This window comes from Melanerpes formicivorus, unplaced genomic scaffold (genome assembly GCF_026170545.1).
Source record: "Melanerpes formicivorus ecotype bairdi unplaced genomic scaffold, bMelFor1.0.p_v2 SCAF_23, whole genome shotgun sequence".
NCBI lineage: Eukaryota > Metazoa > Chordata > Aves > Piciformes > Picidae > Melanerpes > Melanerpes formicivorus.
This window is the reverse complement of record NW_027142375.1, coordinates 7603582-7626746: the sequence shown is the minus strand read 5'-3', so window position 1 is coordinate 7626746 and position 23165 is coordinate 7603582. Positions and strand designations below refer to the sequence as shown.

At 45.6% G+C, this 23165-nt stretch overlaps 1 protein-coding gene and 1 long non-coding RNA gene across 3 annotated transcripts in view; one reads left to right on the top strand and one right to left on the bottom strand.

The window, feature by feature from the left end:
• RAPGEF5 (Rap guanine nucleotide exchange factor 5) overlaps positions 1-19184 on the bottom strand; it is a 185032-nt gene extending 165848 nt beyond the window's left edge. Inside the window, exon 1 of the mRNA XM_068152454.1 lies at positions 18945-19184. Coding sequence (XP_068008555.1) covers positions 18945-19124 — 180 coding nt within the window. The 5' untranslated portion in view covers positions 19125-19184. The remainder of the gene's footprint in view (positions 1-18944) is intronic.
• A 41-nt stretch (positions 19185-19225) lies between these two features.
• Positions 19226-23165, top strand: part of LOC137448191 (uncharacterized) — a 51307-nt gene continuing 47367 nt past the window's right edge. Inside the window, exons 1-2 of one of the 2 annotated variants that reach the window (XR_010988996.1) lie at positions 19226-19427; positions 19798-19873. This is a non-coding gene — a long non-coding RNA (uncharacterized lncRNA). Of the gene's footprint in view, positions 19428-19460; positions 19874-23165 lie in introns of those variants that run through there. The other variant, XR_010988995.1, reaches the window with a different exon arrangement.

The following is a 23165-nucleotide window of genomic DNA, read 5'->3' as shown; positions in this document are numbered from 1 at the left end:
GCCCTACGAATGCTGTGTCAGTTGCAGGCACTGGACATACCACAGAAGTTAAGCAGAGGGGGCCTCTAGGACATCATTGCTAGCCAGTAAACCATTGCCTTGGAATTCACCTCCCTGCTCCCTCCACCAGGATATGATCAGAAGATCAGATGGGCTCATGAACAACACAGTAAAGAGACCGGGAACGCTCTGGGGTTTGGAAGATTACTCGAGAGGTTTATTTGCATGTTTTCAGCGTGCCTCATGCTTGTTGTCGTTTTTAACTTCTCCACTGGTGCCAAGAGATAACAATGACTAACTTAGGAGGGAAAAAGTCACAGTATAAGGCAACAAGCACACACATACTGAAAGTGGAGCTGGCTCAGGCTGAAAAGAAGATGACTCATGACCCTCAGTATTTAGCTTTGTTTCTAAAAGAGATAACGTCAAGAACTGCTAGAGCAAGGGATGAAGATTCAGTCTGTTTGCTTGCTTAGCTAAAAAAAGAATTAGAAATCAGGTTTCCAGTTTAGGAAGTCTCACAAAGTTTACCATTAGCTTTTTGGTGACAGGGAACAGTTTTTTAACTCAGGCTTATAAAAAGAAGTTAGCATTGTCTCTGGATATCTTCTTTGGAGTTATTTTTACATACAGAATGCAAGAATATAATGTTTCCTTATCCACTCTCACCATTTTGCCATAGATTTTCCTGTAATATGCTTTGCTATTAATAAGCAACTGAAGTAGGTCCTTCTGTACAGTCACAATAAATGGGTTCTCCAAGAGCATAAGCTTACACTGGTTTTTATAATGCCACAACTTCAATGGCAGTGTTGCTCTGTTAGCTACACCTCATGCTTAAATGCAAAAGGCCAACACAGAGACATTTGATGCCTGCCTGTAATGCAACCTTCATCAATACTCTACAATTGTAACTCCAGCTTCAGAGATTATGTACATTCATCCTAGCACACAAAACTTCTTAAAAGAAGCTAAAGCAGTCTTTCCTGAAGAGACAAAATGTTGTAGTTGAACAAGAAATAATGAAGGACAAGAACAGGATTAAACAGGCTGTTTTCATTAAGAGGAGGAAAATACAAGGATGAATAGAATAGAATAGAATAGAATAGACCAGACCAGACCAGGTTGGAAGAGACCTTCAAGATCATCGCATCCAACCTATCATTCAACACCACCTAATCAACTAACCCATGCAACCAAGCACCTTGTCAAGTCTCCAACCACATCCTAGGCCAAATGCTATTTAATAGATTGTATTTCTGATGTCAACATCAAGACCTGAAAGGAGGCTGTAGTGAAGCTGATGTTGGTCTCTTCTCCCAAGGAACCAGCGATACGACAGGAGGAAATGGGGTTAAGTTGTGGCAGGGGAGGGGTAGATGGGACATTAGGAAAAACTTCTTTACTGAGAGAGTGGTAAGGTGTCAGAACAGGCTGCCCAGGGAGGTGGTGGAGTCACCATCTCTGAAGGAGTTCAAGAAACTGTAGATGTGGTACTGCAGAGTATAGTTTAGTGGTCACGGAGGTTAGGTTATGGTTGGACTCAATCTTCAAGGTATTTTCCAACCTTAATGATTCTACAATTTTAAGATAGGCTCATTTTAATTATACAATTTTGGTTAGCCACAATCAGAACTCTATGAACTTCAGATGGACCTAGTCAAGGTGAGTGAGTAGCCACCCCCATACTAAATTATGGTTTAGCCACATCAAATTCAAAGTAATGCCCGTGGAAGGAGAAAAAAAAAACCCACGCTGACAACTTACAGGGTTTAAAATTAACTGTATTAATGTAAAGAAAGCAGCCTGAATGGTTGTGAAGACATTGCAATGAAGAGCTAATCTGTGCCACCAGGAACTCTAAAAAGATAGCAAATTGTTAAGATGAAAAGCCTGTGTGATGAGAGAGGAGAAATTGCGTGATTTATATATAAATCACCAGAGCAGTCTCATCTGGAATATTACATCCAGCACAAGCCATCACAAGTTCAAAGGGGCACTGCAGAAGCAGACAGAGTTCAAAACAAGGTAACAAAAATGATTACAGCATGTAATCTGGAGAACCTAGGATTGCTTGGTTTAAAAAAAATTGTTAATAATATCTATATGTTAAAAAAAAAAAAGCTAACTGTGCAAGAGTTGGATGTTCCCTGCCTCATAGAAGCAACAGAAGGGTCACTGAAATTAAAGGTGGATAGTCACAAGTGATTAAAGAGAAAAGCTTTCATTAACAACAGAATAAAAGATAATGTGTTTTTCCTTCCCTTGTGAAGGCATCATCACCAAACCCCACACATAAGCCCTGTAAAAGCAGGTTCCAAGATAAATCTGAAGACAAAATACTAGCCAGACATAGCAAAAGGCTAGACCTGTAGATGCGTAACATGCAAAGCTATAATTGGAATGGTTAACAGCAACATAATCAGAGTGCAAGGCACTTCTGGCCATTTGTGTGTGTGCATGTGGTTTCAGTGTGGACAGCAGACTACACAACATTTGCCCAGACACTCTTGAAAGCACAAGAAACTTTATATTTGTGGATGGAAATGCTACTCATTGGATTAACCTTAACATTTACAGGGAGAGGGATAGATGAGCCATCATCTTGACCCCACTACAACATGGTTTTTATCTATATCAGCTTCCTCTGAAATACCTGTTTGGGGTTTTAATGAAAACTCCACCAGTATAATGTAAAGAGGGGATCGGACGTGGCACTTGGTGCCATGGTCTAGTCATGAGGTCTGTGGTGACAGGTTGGATTCGATGATCTTTGAGGTCACAGTATCACAGTATAACTAAGGTTGGAAAGGACCTCGGGGATCATCAAGTCCAACCTATCAACACAGACCCCATGACTAGACCATGGCACCAAGTGCCACATCCAATCTCCTCTTGAACGCCTCCAGGGATGGTGACTCCACCACCTCCCTGGGAAGCCCATTCCAACAGCAAATCACTCTTCCTGTGAAGAATTTCTTTCTAACACCCAGCCTAAACCTCCCCTGGCGCAGCTTGAGACTGTGTCCCCTTGTTCTGGTGCTGGTTGCTAGAGAGAAGAGACCAACCCCTTCCCAGCTACAACCACCTTTCAGGTAGTTGTAGAGGGCAATGAGGTCACCCCTGAGCCTCCTCTTCTCCAGGCTAAACAATCCCAGCTCCCTCAGCCTCTCCTCATAGGGCTTGTGCTCAAGGCCTCTCCCCAGCCTTGTTGCCCTTCTCTGGACACGTTCAAGTGTTTTGATGTCCTTCTTAAGGTCACTTCCAACCTTAGTGATACTGTGACACTAAATATTAATTGTCATGCTGAATTGCAAATGATTGACTCAAAAATGGGAATTTTTAAGCAGGGTTTCAAATAAACTCTCAGTCTATGCATACACTGTGTACTTTTTCCCACTGTACACATTCTCAGTGGGGGAAAAAAAAAACCACCACACAAAACACCACCACTATAAAAAAAAAACCAAGAGGCATCATTCCTCCTATTCAGGTTGGAGACTCACCAGCTTTAATGCATGTCCTGGCAACCTAAGAGACCTATTGATTTGCAGCCATTCATTCAAGCGCAGTGAAAGCCATAATTAGATAAATAGCTCTGGTAAAACTAATCTGAAACTCATTTGTTTCGGGGCTGTCTGTTTAATGAGATAAAACAAGGAATTAAATATCTGCTGAATGGTCCTCTTTGTATCCTTCAACACAATAATAAAAACATAAATAAAGAGGTATTCATTTAGCTGCCATTAGTATTTTTACATTTTATGTATTTTTTGTTCCAGCAATTGCTGTCAAAGGCAGTTACAAAAGGCACTGTTTATGAGAGGCTATGCTCTAACGGCCTGATCAGTTTTACCAGGCTCTTTCATGCATGTGGACACTGAGGAATAAAGAGAACAGGTCTTTAATAATAATAAACCAGGTTGGAAGAGACCTTCAAGATCATTGTGTCCAACCCATCAACCAATCCAACCCACCTAAACAACTAACCCATGGCACCAAGCACCCCATCAAGTCTCCTCCTGAACACCTCCAACGATGGTGACTCCACCACCTTCCCGGGCAGCCATTCCAATGGGCAATTTGCCCAGGGAGTGGTGGCTTCCAAAGCTGTGGAGATGTGGTGCTGAAGGCAATGGTTTAGTGGTGTCCTGGCAGTGCTGAGGTACTGGTTGGACTTGATCTTAAAGGTCTCTTCCAACCCAAACTGATTCTATTCTATTAATCACTCTCTCTATATAGAACTTCTTCCTAACATCTAACCTAAACCACTCCTGGCACAGCCTGAGACTGTGTCCTCTTGTTCTGGTGCTGGCTGCCTGGGAGAAGAGACCAACATCTGCCTGGCTACAACCTCCCTTCAGGTAGTTGTAGAGAGCAAGAAGGTCACCCCTGAGTCTCCTTTTCTCCAGGCTAAGCAACCCCAGCTCCCTCAGCCTCTCCTCACAGGACTTGTGTTCCAAGCCCCTCACCAACTTTGTTGCCCTTCTCTGGACTCATTCCAGCAAGTCAACCTCCTTCCTAAACTGAGGGGCCCAGAACTGGACACAGGACTCAAGGTGTGGCCTAACCAGTGCAGTGTACAGGGGCAGAATGACCTCCCTGCTCCTGCTGGCCACACTGTTCTTGATGCAGGTCAGGATGCCATTGGCCCTCCTGGCTGCCTGGGCACACTGCAGGCTCATGTTCAGCCTACCATTGACCAGTACCCCCAGCTCCCTCTCTACCTGGCTGCTCTCCAGCCACTCTGACCCTTTGAATCACTTGTAAACATTCTTGGAGCTGACAGAGTGTAGCTTTAAGATAGTATGGACAGTGTAAGTTTTTTAAATATCCAATTTCCATTTCTGGACCTTCCTTTGTGAACAGAAGTTAAATTCCAGTTACATTGTCAAAAGTGTTTATAACAAATCTAGAAGGATTACTATAGTTTGGTTCTTAACTGATTTTTCTTTTAACAAAATGTTGAGGAAGACTAAACAATTCCTATGCACAGATCAGTGCTGGCATGGACAGATGTTACAGTTTATCTTTCTTAAGCCAAAACACAGTCAAGCCTGGGATACGCTGCATCCTCACCTTTCCTCTGTGGCAGCAAACTACTAGACTCTGCTTTTGCTCCTTTAGGACTTGCATCTTCCATGACTTGATCCTTCCTTAACAAACACCACACATTGTGACTCACCCTGCAACATAAATTCAGCAGCATACACGCAGCCCACACCCCCAGATTTGCTTTCTTTGCCAAGAGGCTTCAGGCACTGCAGAAAAGACAAACTGCAACAAAGCACTGGATTGTACCCGAGCTGGGACCCAGACCAGATCTAAGGGATTCTTTTAGCTCATTCTTTCAGCCACGTAGTAAACAACAGCTTTGTGGCTTTCAGAGCTAACCATGTGTATGCATTACTTTTCTCCCCTTCTTTCCATATTTTAAGAATCAGTTTATGCATCACTGAAGTGCATCCACCCATGGGATGAAATGGAGCATCTGCTTAACAGCATGCAGTAGCAGTCTACGACAGCAAATGACTACCACATCCATCTAAAATCACGACATGTTTTAGGATCACTGGGTCTAACTGTCTTGGACAGAACTTGGCCAGAAAGCCACAATTAAATGTTTACTATCTTTAAAAATAAACAAACAAAAATCCAAACACCTGTTCTCCCTCCCTGTCCCTCCCCCCAAGTTGCATCATTAATTCTTGATGTTCACAATTGGTCTGGAGCTCAGTTTTATCTTGGAGTTTTCTTGGGGGGATGGGGGGGGGTGGTGGTGTTAGGTTTCTTTAATCCAAAATGCAGTACTTCCTCTGATTCACTGCTCCTCAGCACCAACCTGAAAGCAGCCACTGCCCCTTGCTTAGTGCTGCTTCTTTGACAGTCCCACAGAAGATGCTGACACACAACCTGCAGAGATGCTCAGACATCTCTGGGACCTTACAGCTGCCTTCCAGTACCTGAAGGGATCCTACAGGAAGGCTGCAGAGGGTCTCAAGCTGCGCCAGGGGAAGTTTAGGCTCGAGGTGAGGAGAAAGTTCTTCACTGAGAGAGTCATTCGCCATTGGAATGGGCTGCCCAGGGAGGTGATGGAGTCACCATCCCTGGAGGTGTTCAAGAGGAGATTGGATGTGGCACTTGGTGCCATGGTTTAGTCACGAGGTCTGTGGTGACAGGTTGGATTCGATGATCCTCAAGGTCTCTTCCAACCTTGGCGATACTGTGACTTTTCCTAAGGATGTCTAGCAACAGGAAAACAGGGAATGGTTTCAAGCTGAGGGAGAATAGGTTCATACTGGATCATAGGAAGAAGTTCTTCAGTACAAGGGTGGTGAGTCTCTGGAATAGGCTGCCCAGGGAGGTTGTGGATGACTCCTACCTGGGGGTGTTCAAGGCTAGGTTAGATGAGTCCTTGAGCAGCCGAGTCTAGTTGAGAGGCATCCCTGCCCATGGTGAGGAGGTTGGAGTAGATGATCTCCAAGACACCTTCCAACCTACACCATTCTGTGACAGACCAACCACAAGAAAAGTTACCAGTAGATGACAATAAAGCACACAGATAAAATGCACCCCATAATTAATCAATAAGAAAGGCTCTGAGCTATTTCCTTCCTTACTGCGCTAACTCATACAGCCCATGTATGTCTCAAGACATTTAAAGACTTAGGTATGAGGTTTAGGAAACAAAGGCAACAAGCCAAGGAATAAAAGAGGAAGTTTCATTCCTCATTATCAATCTTTTATTAAAAGGCATACAAGAAATCATCTGGCACTTTAAGCTTTAATGAGTCAATTCAGTTCTAAAACTGAAGACAAAATCCTTACTGATGCTGAGTAAAGCTCTGTTGGTACTTACATAAAGTGAAGGGCTTGGGTTTCTTTCCCCCTCAATCAGCAGAATATTTTCTTTCTGCACTATAAAAAAAGTATATTGACTTTTAATCAGTTAGCCTGCTGTGCCCTCTCCAGGAAAATATCTTGTGAAAAAGGAGATAATCAGAGAACACTGTATACTGCAAGATTGAAATATTAATAATTGACCCGGGCTTAATGCAACAGCCACAAATAGATCATTTAAAAGGTCAGACTAACCCAACCCAAACCATAAGTTAACTGAGATCAAAGACATAGTGACAATTATGAACAACTACTGCCTTTTAAACCAGGAGCTTTGGGTAGTCCACTGTGGCTCAGTTGGTAGGGCATGAGGCTATGCGTGTTGAGATCATGGGTTTGAATCCTGCAATGGGCTCAGCCAGAAGTGTGCTTCCTTTTTTTTAGCCCACTCAGTTGGTAGCGCATCAGACCCTTAATGGGAAGGTCGTGAGTTCAAGCCTGCAGTGGGCAGTAGTGTCCTCCCTACTCTAGTCATGAGGTCTGTGGTGATGACAGGTTGGACTCAATGATCTTTGAGGTCCCTTCCAACCTTAGGAATACTGAATATATAGAATATAAAAACATTCAGATCCTGCTTCCATCTGTGGCCAGTTGACGTTGTCCCCTTAAGAAAGGGAATATGGTGGACGGAAGTTGGTAAACGGAAAGAATAATCTAAACTATTTCATTGGTGAAGTGGGAGGAAGCACCTTCTGAACTGGGACAGCAGGAGGGTATACTGGGTTTTTCCAGCACTTTATCTTCAGTCTTGCTTCCGCCTCTCCACGGTGCAGCAGCTCTCTCTCTGCTCGGCTTTCTGCCAAGGCCTTGGCCTTGAAGACCAGATACAGGCCGGTATTAACTCCCTTCCAATTAACACGAACTGCTTCTAACATTTTTTTTTCCTCTCTTTTCTTTCTCTTTCTATCCCATTCTGGGGAAAGGGGAGGAGAGAGGGGAGAGCGGAGGTGGGGAACCCCCTCTGCCGAGGGGGGCTACTCTCATTTCTGTGTTACTCTGTTGTATATCTTTGTATATATTGTAAATATTGTAAATTTGTAAATATTCCCCTGCATATCCTTCATTGCTTTGTAAATATAAAGCTCCACTGCTTTGCTAATTCAGCTTGTGAGTTTTTTTTTCCTTTCCCTTCAATTTTTTTTTTCCCTTTTACCTTACAAGGGGGAAGGGAGGAGGCTTCTTGGCCTTACCCTTCCACCCCACCACACCATCAAATTACTTCATTTTAGCCATCAACTTTTGCCAAAGACACAGATATAATGCAAGATCTTTAGACTGAAACATGGCATGGATAAAGTTTATACAGCAGATACTAAAAATCAACATAAATGTTCCACTGAAATGGAGCCATGCATGTGAATCCTGTGAGATCACAGTATCACTTAGGTTGGAAAGGACCTCGAGGATCATTGAGTCCAACCTATCAACACAGACCCCAAAGTCTGCAAGGTAGCCTGATCTGGGGGGAGAGGGGTAAAAAAAAAGGATTAGGAGTTCGTACACCGACCAATGTGTGGATGGCTCAGCTACACCAGCACTGGGGGAGTACAGAAGAACAGGGCATTCTTGCTCTAAGTTAAAAGGTGATCCATTCTATTTTCAGTCCTACAGCACTAGACCAAGCTGCAGCCAACACTAAGGCTCTTCTTAGAGGCATTAATATGAGCCTGCAACAGAAGGTGATTCAGAAGTCAGGGAGTGTGAGCATGCCTACAGCATCTGGGTGCTCAGCAATCAGGCACAGAAACATGATGAAACCCATCTAGGGTCTTGAGTAGTTCAACAGAGCGAGATCAAAAGTCTGCATACTGAAGCCTATCACCTTACACTGGCTGTTATGCCCTGCACCTTCCTGGGGCTAAGTCAGAAACCATAGGTAGACAGGTACTCTGCAACTATAACTAAGTAAGTGCAAAGTTACACAGTGTAAGTATAAAACAAGGATCTTCCTTCCCCGTATGTGAAATACTCCATTAATTGTTATGTATGAAGGATGAATGTTTTAATACAACAACTAAGTTGTGAGTTAGGTTGAGAAGACACCATGTTCTGCTTTCCTTTTCTTCTTCTTATCCCCTTTTTGAAAGGGACCAAGATGACCTGACTACTGGATGAGGGAAAGGATGTGGATATTGTCTACCTAGACTTTTGAAAAGCCTTTGACACTGTTTCCCACAGAATTCTTATGGACAAACTGGGTGCTCATGGCTTGGATGAGCACTGGCTGGGCTAATGGGCCCCAAGAGTGGTGGTCAATGGAGTTAAATCCAGCTGGCAGCCAGTCACCAGTGGCGCTCTTCAGGGCTCAGTGGTGAGACAACTTCTATTTAGTATCTTCATTCATGACCTTGATGAACACAGAGTGTATCATCAGTAAGTTCACAGATGACTCAAGAGTAGGAAGACTCTACAGAGGGACTTGGATAGACATGGCCAACATTAATGGGATGAGCTTAAACAAAGGCAAATGCCAGGTCCTGCACTTGGATCACAACAACAGCACTACAGGCTTGGGGAAGTGTGGCTGGAAAGCTCTCTGGCAGAAAGGGACCTGGGGATTCGAATGGACAAGCAACTGAATACAAGCAAATAGAGTGCCCAGGTGGCCAAGAAAGCCAATGGCATCCTGGCTTGGATTAGAAATACTGTGTCCAGCATGAGTAGAGAGGTGATTGTCCCCTTGTACTCAGCTCTGGTGAGGCCACACCTCAAGAACTGTGTTCAGTTTTGAGTACATCAACACAAGAGAGCTGCTTGAGCGAGATGTGGAGCTGCTAGAGCAAGTGCAGAGGAGGGCAAGGAAGCTGGGGAAGGGCCTGGAGAATAAATCTTGTTAAGAACGACTGAGGGAGCTGGGGCTGTTTACTTTGAAAAAGAGGAGGTGGAGAGGAGACTGTATTGCTGTCTACAACCACCTGAAAGGCCATTGTGGTGCTGGTCTCTTCTCACAGCTAATTAATGACAGAACAAGAGGGAACAGCCTCAAGCTGTGATTGCATAGGTTTAGACTGGACATTAGGAAGCATTTTTTCCACAGAAAGAGTGGTCAGGCATTGGAATGTGCTGCCCAGGGAAGTGGTTGAGTCACCAACCCTGGATGTGTTTAAAGGTCATTTGGACATGGTGCTTGGGGATATGATTTAGGGTTGACCCTTGTAGAGCAGGGTGATTGGTTGGACTTAGTGATCCTGAGGGTCTTTTCCAACCTGAACGTTTCTGTGATACTGTGAAAGCTGCTGCCATCTATATTCAGCATTTTCATCAGGATAAAAATGCACAGCTTGTTTTGCAATTTCCTCCTGTCACAAATGGAATTCAAACCACTGGGGCCACAGGAGTAACAACAGCTGAATACAAACCTTAACAGAATTTGCCATCATTGTACAGTGCAGCATCGCTCATTCATCCTGGTGGCTGGGAAATCTAGCACGAATTAACCCATACTGCAGGTTTGCAACCAAGCAAATTAAAGTATATTATAACACAAAGGCAATTTGCTTTATTTCCCCTTAAACATGTTAACTAATGGGACAAACAGCTCACATTTAAATAGAGCCTTTCGTCGAGATGTAACACCGGCAGAAATTTTGCACATGAACATACCCCTTTTAATGCCAACGGGGTTGAGCTTGTTTCCTACATAGATTTCTTTAATGGGTTTCCAAGCCACACATGGCACCACCACAGCTGAGGATGCAGAGCCTAAAGCCCTTGGAAGCAGGCACAAAACCAAAAGTGAAAGTGGCGAGATCCCTATTCAACCAGAATCACAGAACTCGCAGGGCTGATGGATACTTTCTTTCCAAGTCCAAAACAGAAGAATAGAATAGAGAATAGAATAAACAGAATAAATATAGAATAAATTCTATAAATAGAATAAATGGAAGGTGTCACACACAAACAGCAGTACTTGAAGATCAAGGATGGACAAAATTGTTCTCATCCTGAGCTTGATCTGCAGCGTGGGCAAGGAGTTAAAGACAAGATTGCGTTTTATGACAGCTAACTGCCGCTCAGTGAGGGACTTTCTGGGATATGTTCTGCCAAAACAGAACCTGTTCTTCACAGAAAGAGTAGTTGGCCATTGGAATGTGCTGCCCAGGGAAGTGGTGGAGTCCCCACCCCCAGAGGTGTTCAAAAAAAGGACTGGACATGGCATGTGAAGCCATGGGTTAGTTGTCATGAGGTATTAGGTAAAAGGTAGAAGCTGATGATCTCTGAGGTCTTTTCCAACCTCGTTGATTCTATGATTCTATGTTCCTCAGCTTACAGCAAGTGGCTGCGTTTATTAATATGTCAGTGGGTCAAGGTCAATTTTATACACCTCCCATGAACACAAGCCACATGATGGCACCTCTTCCCCACGCACTGGCAGCAAGACCTGGTAGTGCTGCACCTGGACCTTCCTGGGGATGCTAGAAAGCAGCCGAGATGTCAGTCCAGACATTGCCAACCTCACACCCGGTGCCAGCGTAAGACAGGCAGCGGGCATCATCCTGGCAACCTGACTAATCCCCAGCCTCAGGCAGAGCAGCAGCTTGGCATTCTGCAAAACTTATTAAGTTACTTCTTTGGAGGAGTGGGTTTGCCTTCCATTTCCTTCAGCTGTAGTTAATCAAACCCAGGCATAATTTCTCAGATGTCATAATGCGTGGGCTAATTAAGAAGTATTCTCAATTTAGTAATTCACTGAGCACTGGCTATGAAACAAATTATGATGCAAACAAACACAAGAGACACTGAAATTCCCCTTCAGCTACTGGGGTCACTGTCGCTAAGCTCTTTCACTCATTACTCAACATTTCACATGTCACCACCAGTCACAGACTTGACGTTAACGGATACTGGGAGAGACAATTATCTTAATCAAATACCTTTAGCAGGAATACATAATAAGCCTGATTACAAAAGGAAAAATTCAAGACTACCTACCACGACTAGTTTTAATCACATAGTAACTGCCAAAGTGATGGGAGTATTAAGTTACTGAGTGGAACCACTATGGCAAGCTTTAAAGCAGAATGTCACCAATATCAATCAGCCTACTTCAGCAATACTTCTGACAGCACAACTTATGAGTCACTGAGCCAATCCTGTATTTCTGTGCACCAATTTCAGCCACTACAGCACCTGCACACCACAGCATCACACCTTTTAATGTGGGAGAACCTCCAAAATGAAAGCAGATGTTCTGATTTTTCTCCCTCCTCATTAATAACACTGGTCAAACGAGCACACAAGTGCTCAGGAAACACAAAATTGGAGGCATTGACAAAACAAATGTAAATAGAATGGCACCTAGGAAGACAAAGTGACAGGAATATTAGGATATAATTATAGGAATTACAGGAAACAAAAGGTCACTCAGGCGCTGCTATGAAAAGCAGCTGTCAACAAGGATATGGGCTGCTATAAATGTCAGATGTTGGTGGGAAGATGCCCAAAGTAGAAGGCAGATCTGTATGCTTGTCTTGATCAAAATGCAACTATCACCCACCACCATAATTTAGCCATGGAAAGAAGAACTGGGATTTCTGAGCAATTCCAGCAGAGAATTTCTAATGTCCTGGCAAAACCTCACCTAGCAAGACTATGGTTTCCCCTATCATAGGATGAATTGATTAGAGGAAAGTAACTTAAATGCTACAAGCAACTGAAAGCTTCTTACAAGAGAGGAATAAAAATGTAGCAAAATGTAGGTTGAGAGGTTTGGATACTTCATTTAATTAAAACAGATTGCATATAATTTGATTTTATTTTCCCCTGCCAAAGAAGAGTTGTCTCCAACAGCATGACAACTGCCAGTGCCAGAATATATGATAGATATCTCTAATACACTCCAACTCTTCAGCTATTTTCAGCTCAGGAACCTTCTGTGCCTGATGAGGATTATGTATGTTCAAATGTTTCTCTTCCATGAGCTTCTCCAGCCTCACCCTGAACTGATGCAAACTTTTAGCATCCATGTCCTAACTCCTGTGCTTTATTTCCAATCTGCAGCCCTATGGTCAGTTTACATCCTGACATATACATATAGGAAAGTTGCCACTCAAAACAGAGCTAAGGTGAACACAGACTGAGAGGTCTGGCTGAAAACCTCTGGGAACCTCACAAAAGTCTTTACATGGTCTTAGAAGGAAAAACAGTCACGGTAGCTCTTCAGCTCCCAGCAAACCAAAAAGGCATGTCCCACAGGGAAGGTTCCTACAGCCCAGCAAGATCTTTTGTAACATCAGAGTAATACCATTTGACACCAGGACATACAGAAGGTTTTCCAGCTCCACTACTGTGACAGAGTAATATCCCTGGTTGCCTATAAATGTATTTTGCTTGTGTGTAAATGTAAACCTAGAAAGCAGAATAGGTCATTAAAAATGTATGTGTGTGTGTTTGCACGCACACAAGGCTACTCCTCCTCTGACTTCTGAGCACTGCCCTGCTCTCTCAGCAGGAGCTCAGGACCAGCATTAGCTCCATTAAGAGTGCAACTAAGTAGGATGAAAATGATTTTGGGAATGATGAAGTGATGTCCTTCTGCACTGATGTGCCTACAGGACCTTGCCACTGGTGTTCCTAGATGCAGGGTCCCATATTTCATCACTAATAACAAGAGAAAGAAGAGAAGAAGAATATATCTTTGGCAAGCACCAGAAGAACAGCAAAGATGGTTCATAACCAAAACACTCATGCCTGTTAACACACTAATGCACACATTAATGCACACTTAACATAGACCTTAAGGAGGGAAACCAGGAGCAGAAGAGTCCCACTTTCCAAAGACTTGAGAAAGCCCAAGGCAGGGGAGAACAGTTCCACAGGGCACAGCAACCCACCACAACAGATCCCGCTGCCTTTGCACAAGCTCTGACACACACATAGATACCACAGCAAAAGACTGGATCATTTTCTGCTATTCTGCTTTTTTTTTTTCCCTGCTGGATGTTTTCCCTGAGGAGCAGAACCCACACCTCACAGCTCACTTTGCAACTGCTGCCTAAGCCCCAGTGCAGCCTTCAACATCTGTGCTGCACCTGTCTCAAGACCAACTGTCAGAGAAAACACCATCAGGGACAAGGCCAACAGCCAGTTCAAAGTTCAGAAGTTTAAATAAATAAATAAATGTGCTGGGCTTCCCCTAGCAAAGGAACTGGAAGTTAACTTTATCTGAATGACTGAAACAGTGGAGCAGATTGGTATTTACCTGGCTCCACAGCACACTAACCTGCAAGCAGCACGGTTGGTTCAGCACTTCTGCATGTGCTTCACATGTATTAAAAGTGGATGTATCCCCACAAAGAAAGACAAAAATACCTATTTTTGCTCTGTTTTAAGGGGTTCACTAAATAAAGAGAGAAACATTGATTTTAGAATAGAATAGACCAAACCAGGTTGGAAGAGACCTTCAAGATCATTGTGTCCAACCCATCAACCAATCCAACCCACCAAAACAACAGCACCAAGCACCCCATCAGGTCTCCTCCTGAACACGTCTAATGATGGTGACTCCACCACCTCCCCAGACAGCCCATTCCAATGGAAAATCACTCTCTCTGTATAGAAATTCTTCCTAACATCCAGCCTAAACCTCCCATGGAGCAGCCTGAGACTGTGTCCCCTTGTTCTGGTACTGGCTGCCTGGGAGAAGAGACCAACCTCCACCTGTCTACAACCTCCCTTCAGGTAGTTGTAGAGAGCAATAAGGTCACCCCTGAGTCTCCTCCTCTCCAGGCTAAGCAACCCCAGCTCCCTCAGTCTCTCCTCATGTTCCAGCAAGTCAACCTCCTTCCTAAACTGAGGGGCCCAGAACTGGACACAGTACTTGAGGTGCAGCCTGACCAGTGCAGTGTACAGGGGCAGAATGACCTCCTTGCTCCTGCTGGCCACACTGTTCTTGATGCAGGCCAGGATGCCATTGGCCCTCTTGGCTGCCTGGGCACACTGCAGGCTCATGTTCAGCCTCCCATCAACCAGTACCCCCAGGTCCCTGTCTACCTGGCCGCTCTCCAGCCACTCTGACCCCAGCCTGTAGCACTGCATGGGGCTGTTGTGGCCAATGTACAGAACCCGGCACTTGGATGTGTTCAATCTCATGCCATTGGATTTTGCTACAACATTTTCAGTTGTCCCCATCTTCGGTCATGATCTTCATATAGCCTACTGCCAGGGCCTGAGAGGTCCAAACAGATTAAAAAAAGGCAATTATTCCACCCCATGTAGGTTTGCAAAATGTATTCAAGTTTGATTGTTTCTTTTTTTGTATACTACCCTCTAAAATGCAATGCTTTCCTGCCCCTGCACCACAGGATGTATTTTAACAGCAAGCAGTGAAGTACATCTTTAAAACAATTAGAGCCCTTAACATTTCCATTTTATTTCATTATCCATAATCCCAAGCACGCAGATTATCCCTGCTTTACAGATGAGGAAGCAGACTGTACTGCAGGCAGTCCCTCAGTCAGCAGCAGAGGCAGACCCCCTGCTCAGGGGGTCATAATCTTTTTCTAGGAAATTAAACAAGCCAGAATTTCAGCTGGTCAGCAGTTACTTGAAAACAGCTCACCTAAGTGAGCAACATTCCTGATTAAGCCAGCTGGACAAATAAGACTCTCAGCTTGGCATTTGAACAAACAGAAAAAGCACAAAGAAAAAGTCACTGGAGAGGAAGATCAGACTAAATTTCTTTTCAAAGGGATAGGGGGGGGAAATGGAGATTTCATAAGCAAACAAAGCCCTCCAAAAAATTAACTTTGGATTAACTTGAAGTATTTTGTAGAGGTGAAGAAAAAAAAAAAAAAGAGGAGTCTTTGATTCATATTTGTGTTACTCAACCTTCCTCCAACCTTAAGACGTTTTAATAGATATGTTTAAAAGAGAAAGTACAGAAAAGTGCTGCATTTCATTATTGTAACACATCTCTTCCTTCTCCCAAATACTGGCATTTTCAGAGTGGAAGCTATTCTCCACATTGAAGGGAAATATGTGAAAAGTGTCATGTCCCTAAAAATTCCATCTCAGGGGAGGGAAAAGGCACATGCACAAAGTGGACAGGAATCAACCTGAGGCACCACGCACACAAAATACAAAAGCCAGACTGCTCTCTGGAAAATAACAGGTGGAGGAGTGACCCTCCACACGCCCCAGGTGTCCACATTGTTTCCAAATGAAAAAGTGGCATTAGCATCACTACTGAAGCAAAAGGCACCTGTGTTGCTGAGTACCTCCAGCTGCAGAATTCCTGCAAACCCAGAGATGGCAGAGCACAGCCATCCTCTTCTCCACACAGGACCAAGTCACCAGCCAGAGGTCCTGCTAATACAACATCTTCACATAGCATCACCCACTGATCCCCCGTCTGCTGGGTTGACTCCAGACTGCCTTACAAGCACACTATCCTCCCTCTGGTCTTCTCCCTACCACAATAGATGGATCAAGAGAAACTTTGCAAGACGACCCAAAAGGCACTAGGAGGTGAAGCCACAGATGGCATCAGCACTAAATCTTTAGAATAAACCTTTATTAGAATAAACCAAACCAGGTTGGAAGAGACCTTCAAGGTCATCTTGTCCAACCCATCAACCAATCCAACCCACCCAAACAGCTAACCCATGGCACCAAGCACCCCATCAAGTCTCCTTCTGAACACTTTCAATGACGGCGACTCCACCACCTCCCCGGGCAACCCATTCCATAGCGCAATCACTCTTTCTGTATAGAACTTCTTCCTCTTGTGTTTGCTGGTCCACAGCATGGCACAGGCAGGGAGAGCCTCAGCTAGGAATGCATCAAGCAAGACGACACCAAGGCTTCAGCAAGCACATTTGAGAAGCTGCACAACCCAAGAGCTGCACAGGCTTCTCATCAGGGCATTAACTCCCCCACTCAAGATATTGCAGAATAACCGTTGTACCACCAACTTGTTAAATTCTTCCAGTAGCAGTGAAGAATACCCATGAGGATAAACCTGAGCCTGCTCTGTATGGCATCTCCCTGAAGCATCATGAATTTTTTTTGTGCTAAAACAGTATTTCAGACCTGCTCAAAAACACCACCACCAGTGGCAGTACTGCACTGCTTCTTACCTCCTCACTGGACACTTCACAGAATACCAGTTTAGAAGGGTTCCAAATGATCCTCTGGTCCAATCTTTCTGTGGGATAGTCTAGCTTAAATGAGATGGCCCAGCACCCTATCAAGGTGGGTCTTAAAACTGACTAATGTCAGTGAACCCACTTCTTCCCTTAGGAGATTATTCCAATGCCTAACTGTTCTCATTGTAAACATTTTGCTTCTGGATTCCAATCGGAATCTTCCCAGGAGTAATTTGTACCCACTACCCCTTGTCTTTTCCATGTGATTCCTTTTAAAAAGGGAGTCTCCACTGTGCTGGTAGGCAGCCTTTATGCACTGGCATGTGGTAATATGGTCTTACCTAAGTCTTTTCAAGACTGAGCAAACCCAGTTCCCTCAGTCTCTTCTGAAAAGGCAGGTGTTCTAGTCCTCTGATCATTCTCCTGGCCCTTCTCTGGACACTTTCCAGCCTGTCCACATCTTATACTATTAAAGTGGAACAAACTAAACTCAGTTCAGAAAAGATCTCATCTTCACTGGGAGAAAGATGGTTTAAACATCTTGTTAGAGCAGAGCAAAACTTGGCTATTTAGAATTAACTGAATCCCCTCAGCTCTGATGGTCTTTAAGGTCCCTTCTAACCCATCCAATTCTATGATTCTATATGGACACTAGTCAAGTGGATTACTATTTCACCCAGGTAAAACTCATTAGGCACTGCCATACAAACTATTCTTTGCTAGTCTGTAAACTCACTTGAGTAAAGAAATTAATCTGTAACAGAAATCTGAATCAAGCTATTAGTCACAAATTGCTATTCTGCTGTGAATTTATATACTACCTTAGTCCTGTTTATCTTCCTTGCATGTGTATCTTCTAAGGACAAAGAATGTACCCAGGAAGTTTGGTTTTAAATTCACGCCCTAGTATATTTCACAACAACTTCCCCCCTGCACAGAAAGCATTTGTTTACATGGGTAAAGCACTGCAGAGCTGAGGAGTGTACAAATACTGCCCGTGCCACCTTCTCCCCACTAACTCCCAGCCCAGGCATTCAGTGAGCTGAAACCACACGGCAGCTCACTTGATCCCCCACACAGACAAACCCAATCTTGTATAGGAAGAGCAAATCCCTTAATTTCAGCTACTCGGACAGTGGGCTGCAGACTGGTTTTGGCTCATGTCAGGTTTGCCATGACCTGATGGCAATCCCAGCGCTGCCGCTCCAGTCACAACTCGGAGATTTCACAGGCATGAGCAGCTTCTCACCACTGTGACTCCCAGCCGTGGTGGTGTCATGCTGTACTTCACCAGAGCACTGCCCACCCTGTAAAGCTGTGCTGCCGAACTTCCAAAATATGAGCAAACCTCACTGAGATTTGGTTATGCCTTCTGATGATGCCCATCTGACCCCAAGGCCTCAGTCTCTGGAGGCAGGTGAGACTGGGGACAGAGTGCACCCAGCAAGCATGCCAGCTTCCAATGCCCCGGGGCTCGCTGAAGTTCTCTGCATGAACACGCACTTACACGAGTGTCCAAGCACACCTGCACAGCATCTCCTGCCAGACGAGAGCATGCATTGGCCCACACAAGTTCTGCCACATGGAGAGGAAAAGGAGGGAAGAGCTATATGGGAAACCGGAGATGGGGAGAGGGGCGCGCACTCCTCCTTACTGATACGGCATTTTTTCACCAAACCTGGCAAACACAGACCGGGGCTGCCGAGGTGCCGCCCCGCCGTTTCCCGGCTCGGAGCCGCCCGCCCTTCCCTCTTGCCGCCAGCCCGCCCGGCGGTTCCCCGCGGCGGGCCAACACCGGGTGCCTGCGGCCAGCTCCCCACTGCGGCCCAGCCAGGGGTGCCGCGGGCGCCGCCCCGCCTGCCCCGGGCACCGCCACCCGCGAGGAGGGGGGAGGGAAGGGGAGGGTGGCCCCGGTGGGAGCACTGCCCCGGGCCGCCCGCTGGCTCGCTCACTCACCCGGCCGGCGGCAGCGGCGCTCTTCCTCCGCAGCGTCAGCCCGCTCCGCAGCAGCGCCGGCAGCTCCCGCAGCTTCTGCCGCAGCTGCACCGGCTCGTGGGCTCCGCCGCCGGGGCTCCAGCTGCGGACCGGTTCCGCGCCCTCACATGGCGACGGCATCTTCACGGAGCCCACGGCCATACCGCATCCCTGCCGGGCTGCGGCGCCCAGACCCGCTCTGCCCGCCCGCCTTTCCCTCGCGTCGCCCCAGCCCCGCTCCCACCCGCAGGCAGGCAGGCAGGCAGGCACCAGCAGGCACTCGCACGCACCGCTCGCACACCTTCCCCCGGCTGCGCTGAGCGTGACTCCCGCACGCCGCGACCCCGCCGGGCGGGCAGGAAGAGCCCCGCCTGTAGCGCGGGCAGCCCCGGGCGGCGCAGGAAACCCCACCGACCCTCCACCTCTCCCGCCCCGCGCCGCCGCTCCGGCAGTAATAAAGTACAGGTAATGAGTAGGGTGGAGGAGGCGCGGGCGGGAAGAGGCAGAAAGTCCTGTTAACTCCTTTGCGCTCGGGGACCGCCGCCTGAGCTGCCATCCCACCGCTCCCCTACCCACGGGGAGGACACCGGCCAAAGGGGCCAGCCCCCTCAGAGGCGTCGGATCCGAACCGAGGCGAGCGGAGTTCCGACTTCTGCAGGGGCTGGGTGGTCTCCACTGGCACCTGGAGTTTGTCAAGGCCAGGCTGGAGCAATCCCCGAGCAGCCTGGTGTGTCTCGAGAGCTTAGCCTGCCTGGGCTGGAGGCCTCCAGAGTCCCCTACCTGTGATCCCCAGGGCTTATTTGTGAGGTGAAGATCTCCCCTGCTCTCTTTCCAGTGTATTCGTTACTCAATGAGATGTTTTGTCCTCCATGTCAGCATTGGTACCGAAGAACCTAAGCAGTTCATCCCAGGTGAGTAACTTCCAGTTAGGTAATCCCTGGAAGGGAACCCTCGATGCCAGGAGCCAGTTTGTTTATCCCTTTCTATGATAAAGGAAGAAAGATACACTCAAGGCAGCTGACTAGAATTCAGTACCTTGAATTATGGGGGCTTTATTTAGTCTCTGGAGTCTTTTTCCACCTCAGTGGCACAAGTGTTACCTCTTTACCACAGCTGTTGCTTCCTTTCTGCCAAAATATTCTAGTCAATTCAAGAAGTGAATGTCAGGTGAGGCTCACCTTACATATATTTTCTGCTTCAGAGCTACAAATAAGGCTGACCTTCACTTCCTCTGGTTGTGTTCACCAGATCTTTCATGTCTCAATAAATGATGTTGTAGTCAGTCAGTCTTCCAGAGATGTTGTAGAAAGCTGTCACTGTGTCCCAACCATGGTGAGGTCCCATTGTTTTCAGGGACTGACCCTACTACTGATCCAGCCCAACAGAGAACCAGCTTAACTGTAAAACCTTGGGGGAAAAAAAAAAAAAGGGGGAGGGGGGAAAAAAAGAGCAATTCTTTCCTCATTCATGTGCTCCCTGAACCAGCTCCACTGAGGCTACAGACGTACCCATAGTGCAAAAGAGATGTGCCCAACCTGTGTCATGGTTCTGAGACACAGAATGGGCTCTTCCAGCACCAATGTGACATTGGGTTATCTGTCACCTGAATGTAGCAGCAGTAGCCTGGCCTTTTGGCTACTCTGACCTGACAGCAGGCTGCTGTGAAAAGTTGATCCTACCTGCAGTGTACTCACTCTGCATCCCTTGCGTGAGATCTGGTAACCATCTGGCTCTAGTCAGCTGATCTATCTGGTGGAAAAAATTAGACCTCAGAAAATAACGAATTTTCCATCAGCCAGACAGCTGAATTGATCCAACCTGTGACCACAGAGCCACAGGATCAAGAAAGGCAGAAACCTGGAAGTGAGGGAAAGCAAAACTGCTCCTTTCAGCAGCTGTCCATTAAATGAGCTTAATTGCACCCTGTGTGCATGATTCCATGAGCAGTGTAAACCCAGCTGACCCAGGTACTCATGAAAAGGGTGGGATTTGCTCCAGCCACATTCTGCCACCACCTCCTTCCTGCTGGTACCAGCAATCACTGCCTATTACATGAGACAAATCTGAAAGGCTAAGGGTAATTAAAAAAAAATGAAAAAAACAAAAAACAATTAGCCATTTTAGTGGAATGGTATGGCCTGTTGCAGGATACCTGTTGCTGACACAAAAGACAGAAAAGGGACAGGGGTTTGACAATTCTACTTAAATGAAAAGTGTGCTACAGACCCCAAAATGCCAGAGAGATCTGGGAGCCCAAACTGGCAATGTCAGTGCCAGCCCTTTTGATGGGATTATGCCATAAAGATGAATCAGCCAAGGCCACGCTGCATCATGGAGCACCAGGAACACAAAAAGGTTCTGTGCAGTCCTTCATCTCCCAAGTATTTCTATTCCATCACTTGATCTGTGCTCTCCACCTGCCCTGCAATGTGATGTTGACAGCTGTGTTGCCTGGCAGCCACTTTGTCACAGCTCAGGATGTAATTATGAGGAGAGGTGTATCTGTGCCCAAAAGAATAATGGACCTTTAAGTGTAAGGACTTCACAAAAGGACCATGTTCTTTGAGTCTTTAGGGCGGCTACAATGCAAACAGCAGTAAGACAACTGAATAAATAGTGTGACAATATGACAGATTAGGGTATAACCACCAATAATTCAATTAAGAAAGGGTAAAATTATGCCAATGCTCAGAATTTTTTTTTAACTGAGCAACATAATTTTAACTTGTGAAATGTCAAAAGAGAAAGAAATGTGCTCTGCAGTACATTTAAAAATAATCATCTGCCAGAAAACATAACTTGGACTAAAAATTATCAGGAACATGCAGTAGTTAACAGTTGGGCCTTTCTGTTTCTAGTCTGGAACATTCCAATTATGGGGAGGATGATGATCTGAATTGTTTAAAGGTAAATTCTGTGTTGCTTTTTCGTTAAGTTGCAGGAGGGTTAACTTGGCGAGTGAGTCTGATGCCTGTTCTTTTTTCCTCACAGGAGAGGGGGGCAGGGGGGCAGAGAGCAAAGCTAGATTTGGTCAGCAAGTATTTGGCAACATAGTTTCATTTGAAAACAAAGAAAAACCAAAACACAGCTGGTGGAACCCGTGTGTGTTCAGAGCCTCTTGCTTTCAGCGAACTGTCACTGAAGGAAAAGTAGGGGGCAGGGTCCCGATTCTCAGCAGATCCAACGACTCCAGATCTACTGACCATGTCCAGGCACTGAGGACCTTCCAGTTCTCCAGATTGAACATTTTTTGCTCTCTCTATGGTGCTTCTATCAAGAAATCTAGGTTTGAATATTCCTCCCAGAGTAGAGTCTGGACAAGGTTTTGTTGTCTCGTTTGCAAGAAACTTAATATAAATATAGGAACATCTATGTTTAAAGTAACACAGGATGGAGTCTGGAGACGTAAGCAGCTCTACTGCAACTTTACAGATGCAGAGCCTGGGAGTGTCTGTGTTGTTTTGAATGTGTTTGTTTTTCTTTCATGGTGTAGCACAACCCAGAGAAATGCAGTGAAAACAATGCAAGTTGTTTCATGCCTGTGTGCATTTAATCTCTGTTTTTAAATAGATCATTGAGGGGGAAAAAAAGAAAAAAGACTTAGCTGGAATCAGACATTTCCTGACAAAGCATGATAACCTCCTGTTTAGAACTTAAAGTATTAGGAGCTCTTGACTGTCAGAAAATCAATAGATGCAACTTTGGCTTTCCCTACATCAAGTGGACATAGGTGGTGCAGGGAGAGGACTGCAGAGGGATAGGAGTGCAGGAGCTAGATGTGAGGAAGCTATCGACAGAGAGCAATCCCAAGCTAGCTGCTTGCAGCAGTCCCTTTGGAGTTTTTGCTCTCCCTGACAGGAGGTGTTCAAAAGAAAACACTTTTTTTTTTCCCAAAGCAGCAACACTCACTATACAAGCATCCAAACATCTCTTCCTCTTCCCCAGCTGGTCTTGAGGGGGTGAAATGTTTTTCTGCCTTTTCAGGAATTGAGTTTATTTTCTTCTTCCTGTCTCTTCAGAAAGCAAGCCAGCAACTTTTTCTTCATAACACCTCTTCCCCCATGCAGGAGGAGGTGAGCAGTATGCTACCCACCTCTCCATACCACATCCAGATGAACATCAAAGGAGTAGCCTTTCCGCAGAACTCGTGCTGTCCTTTCACAAGAATTGTATCCTACAAATTTTGATTTGCCAAATGTTACT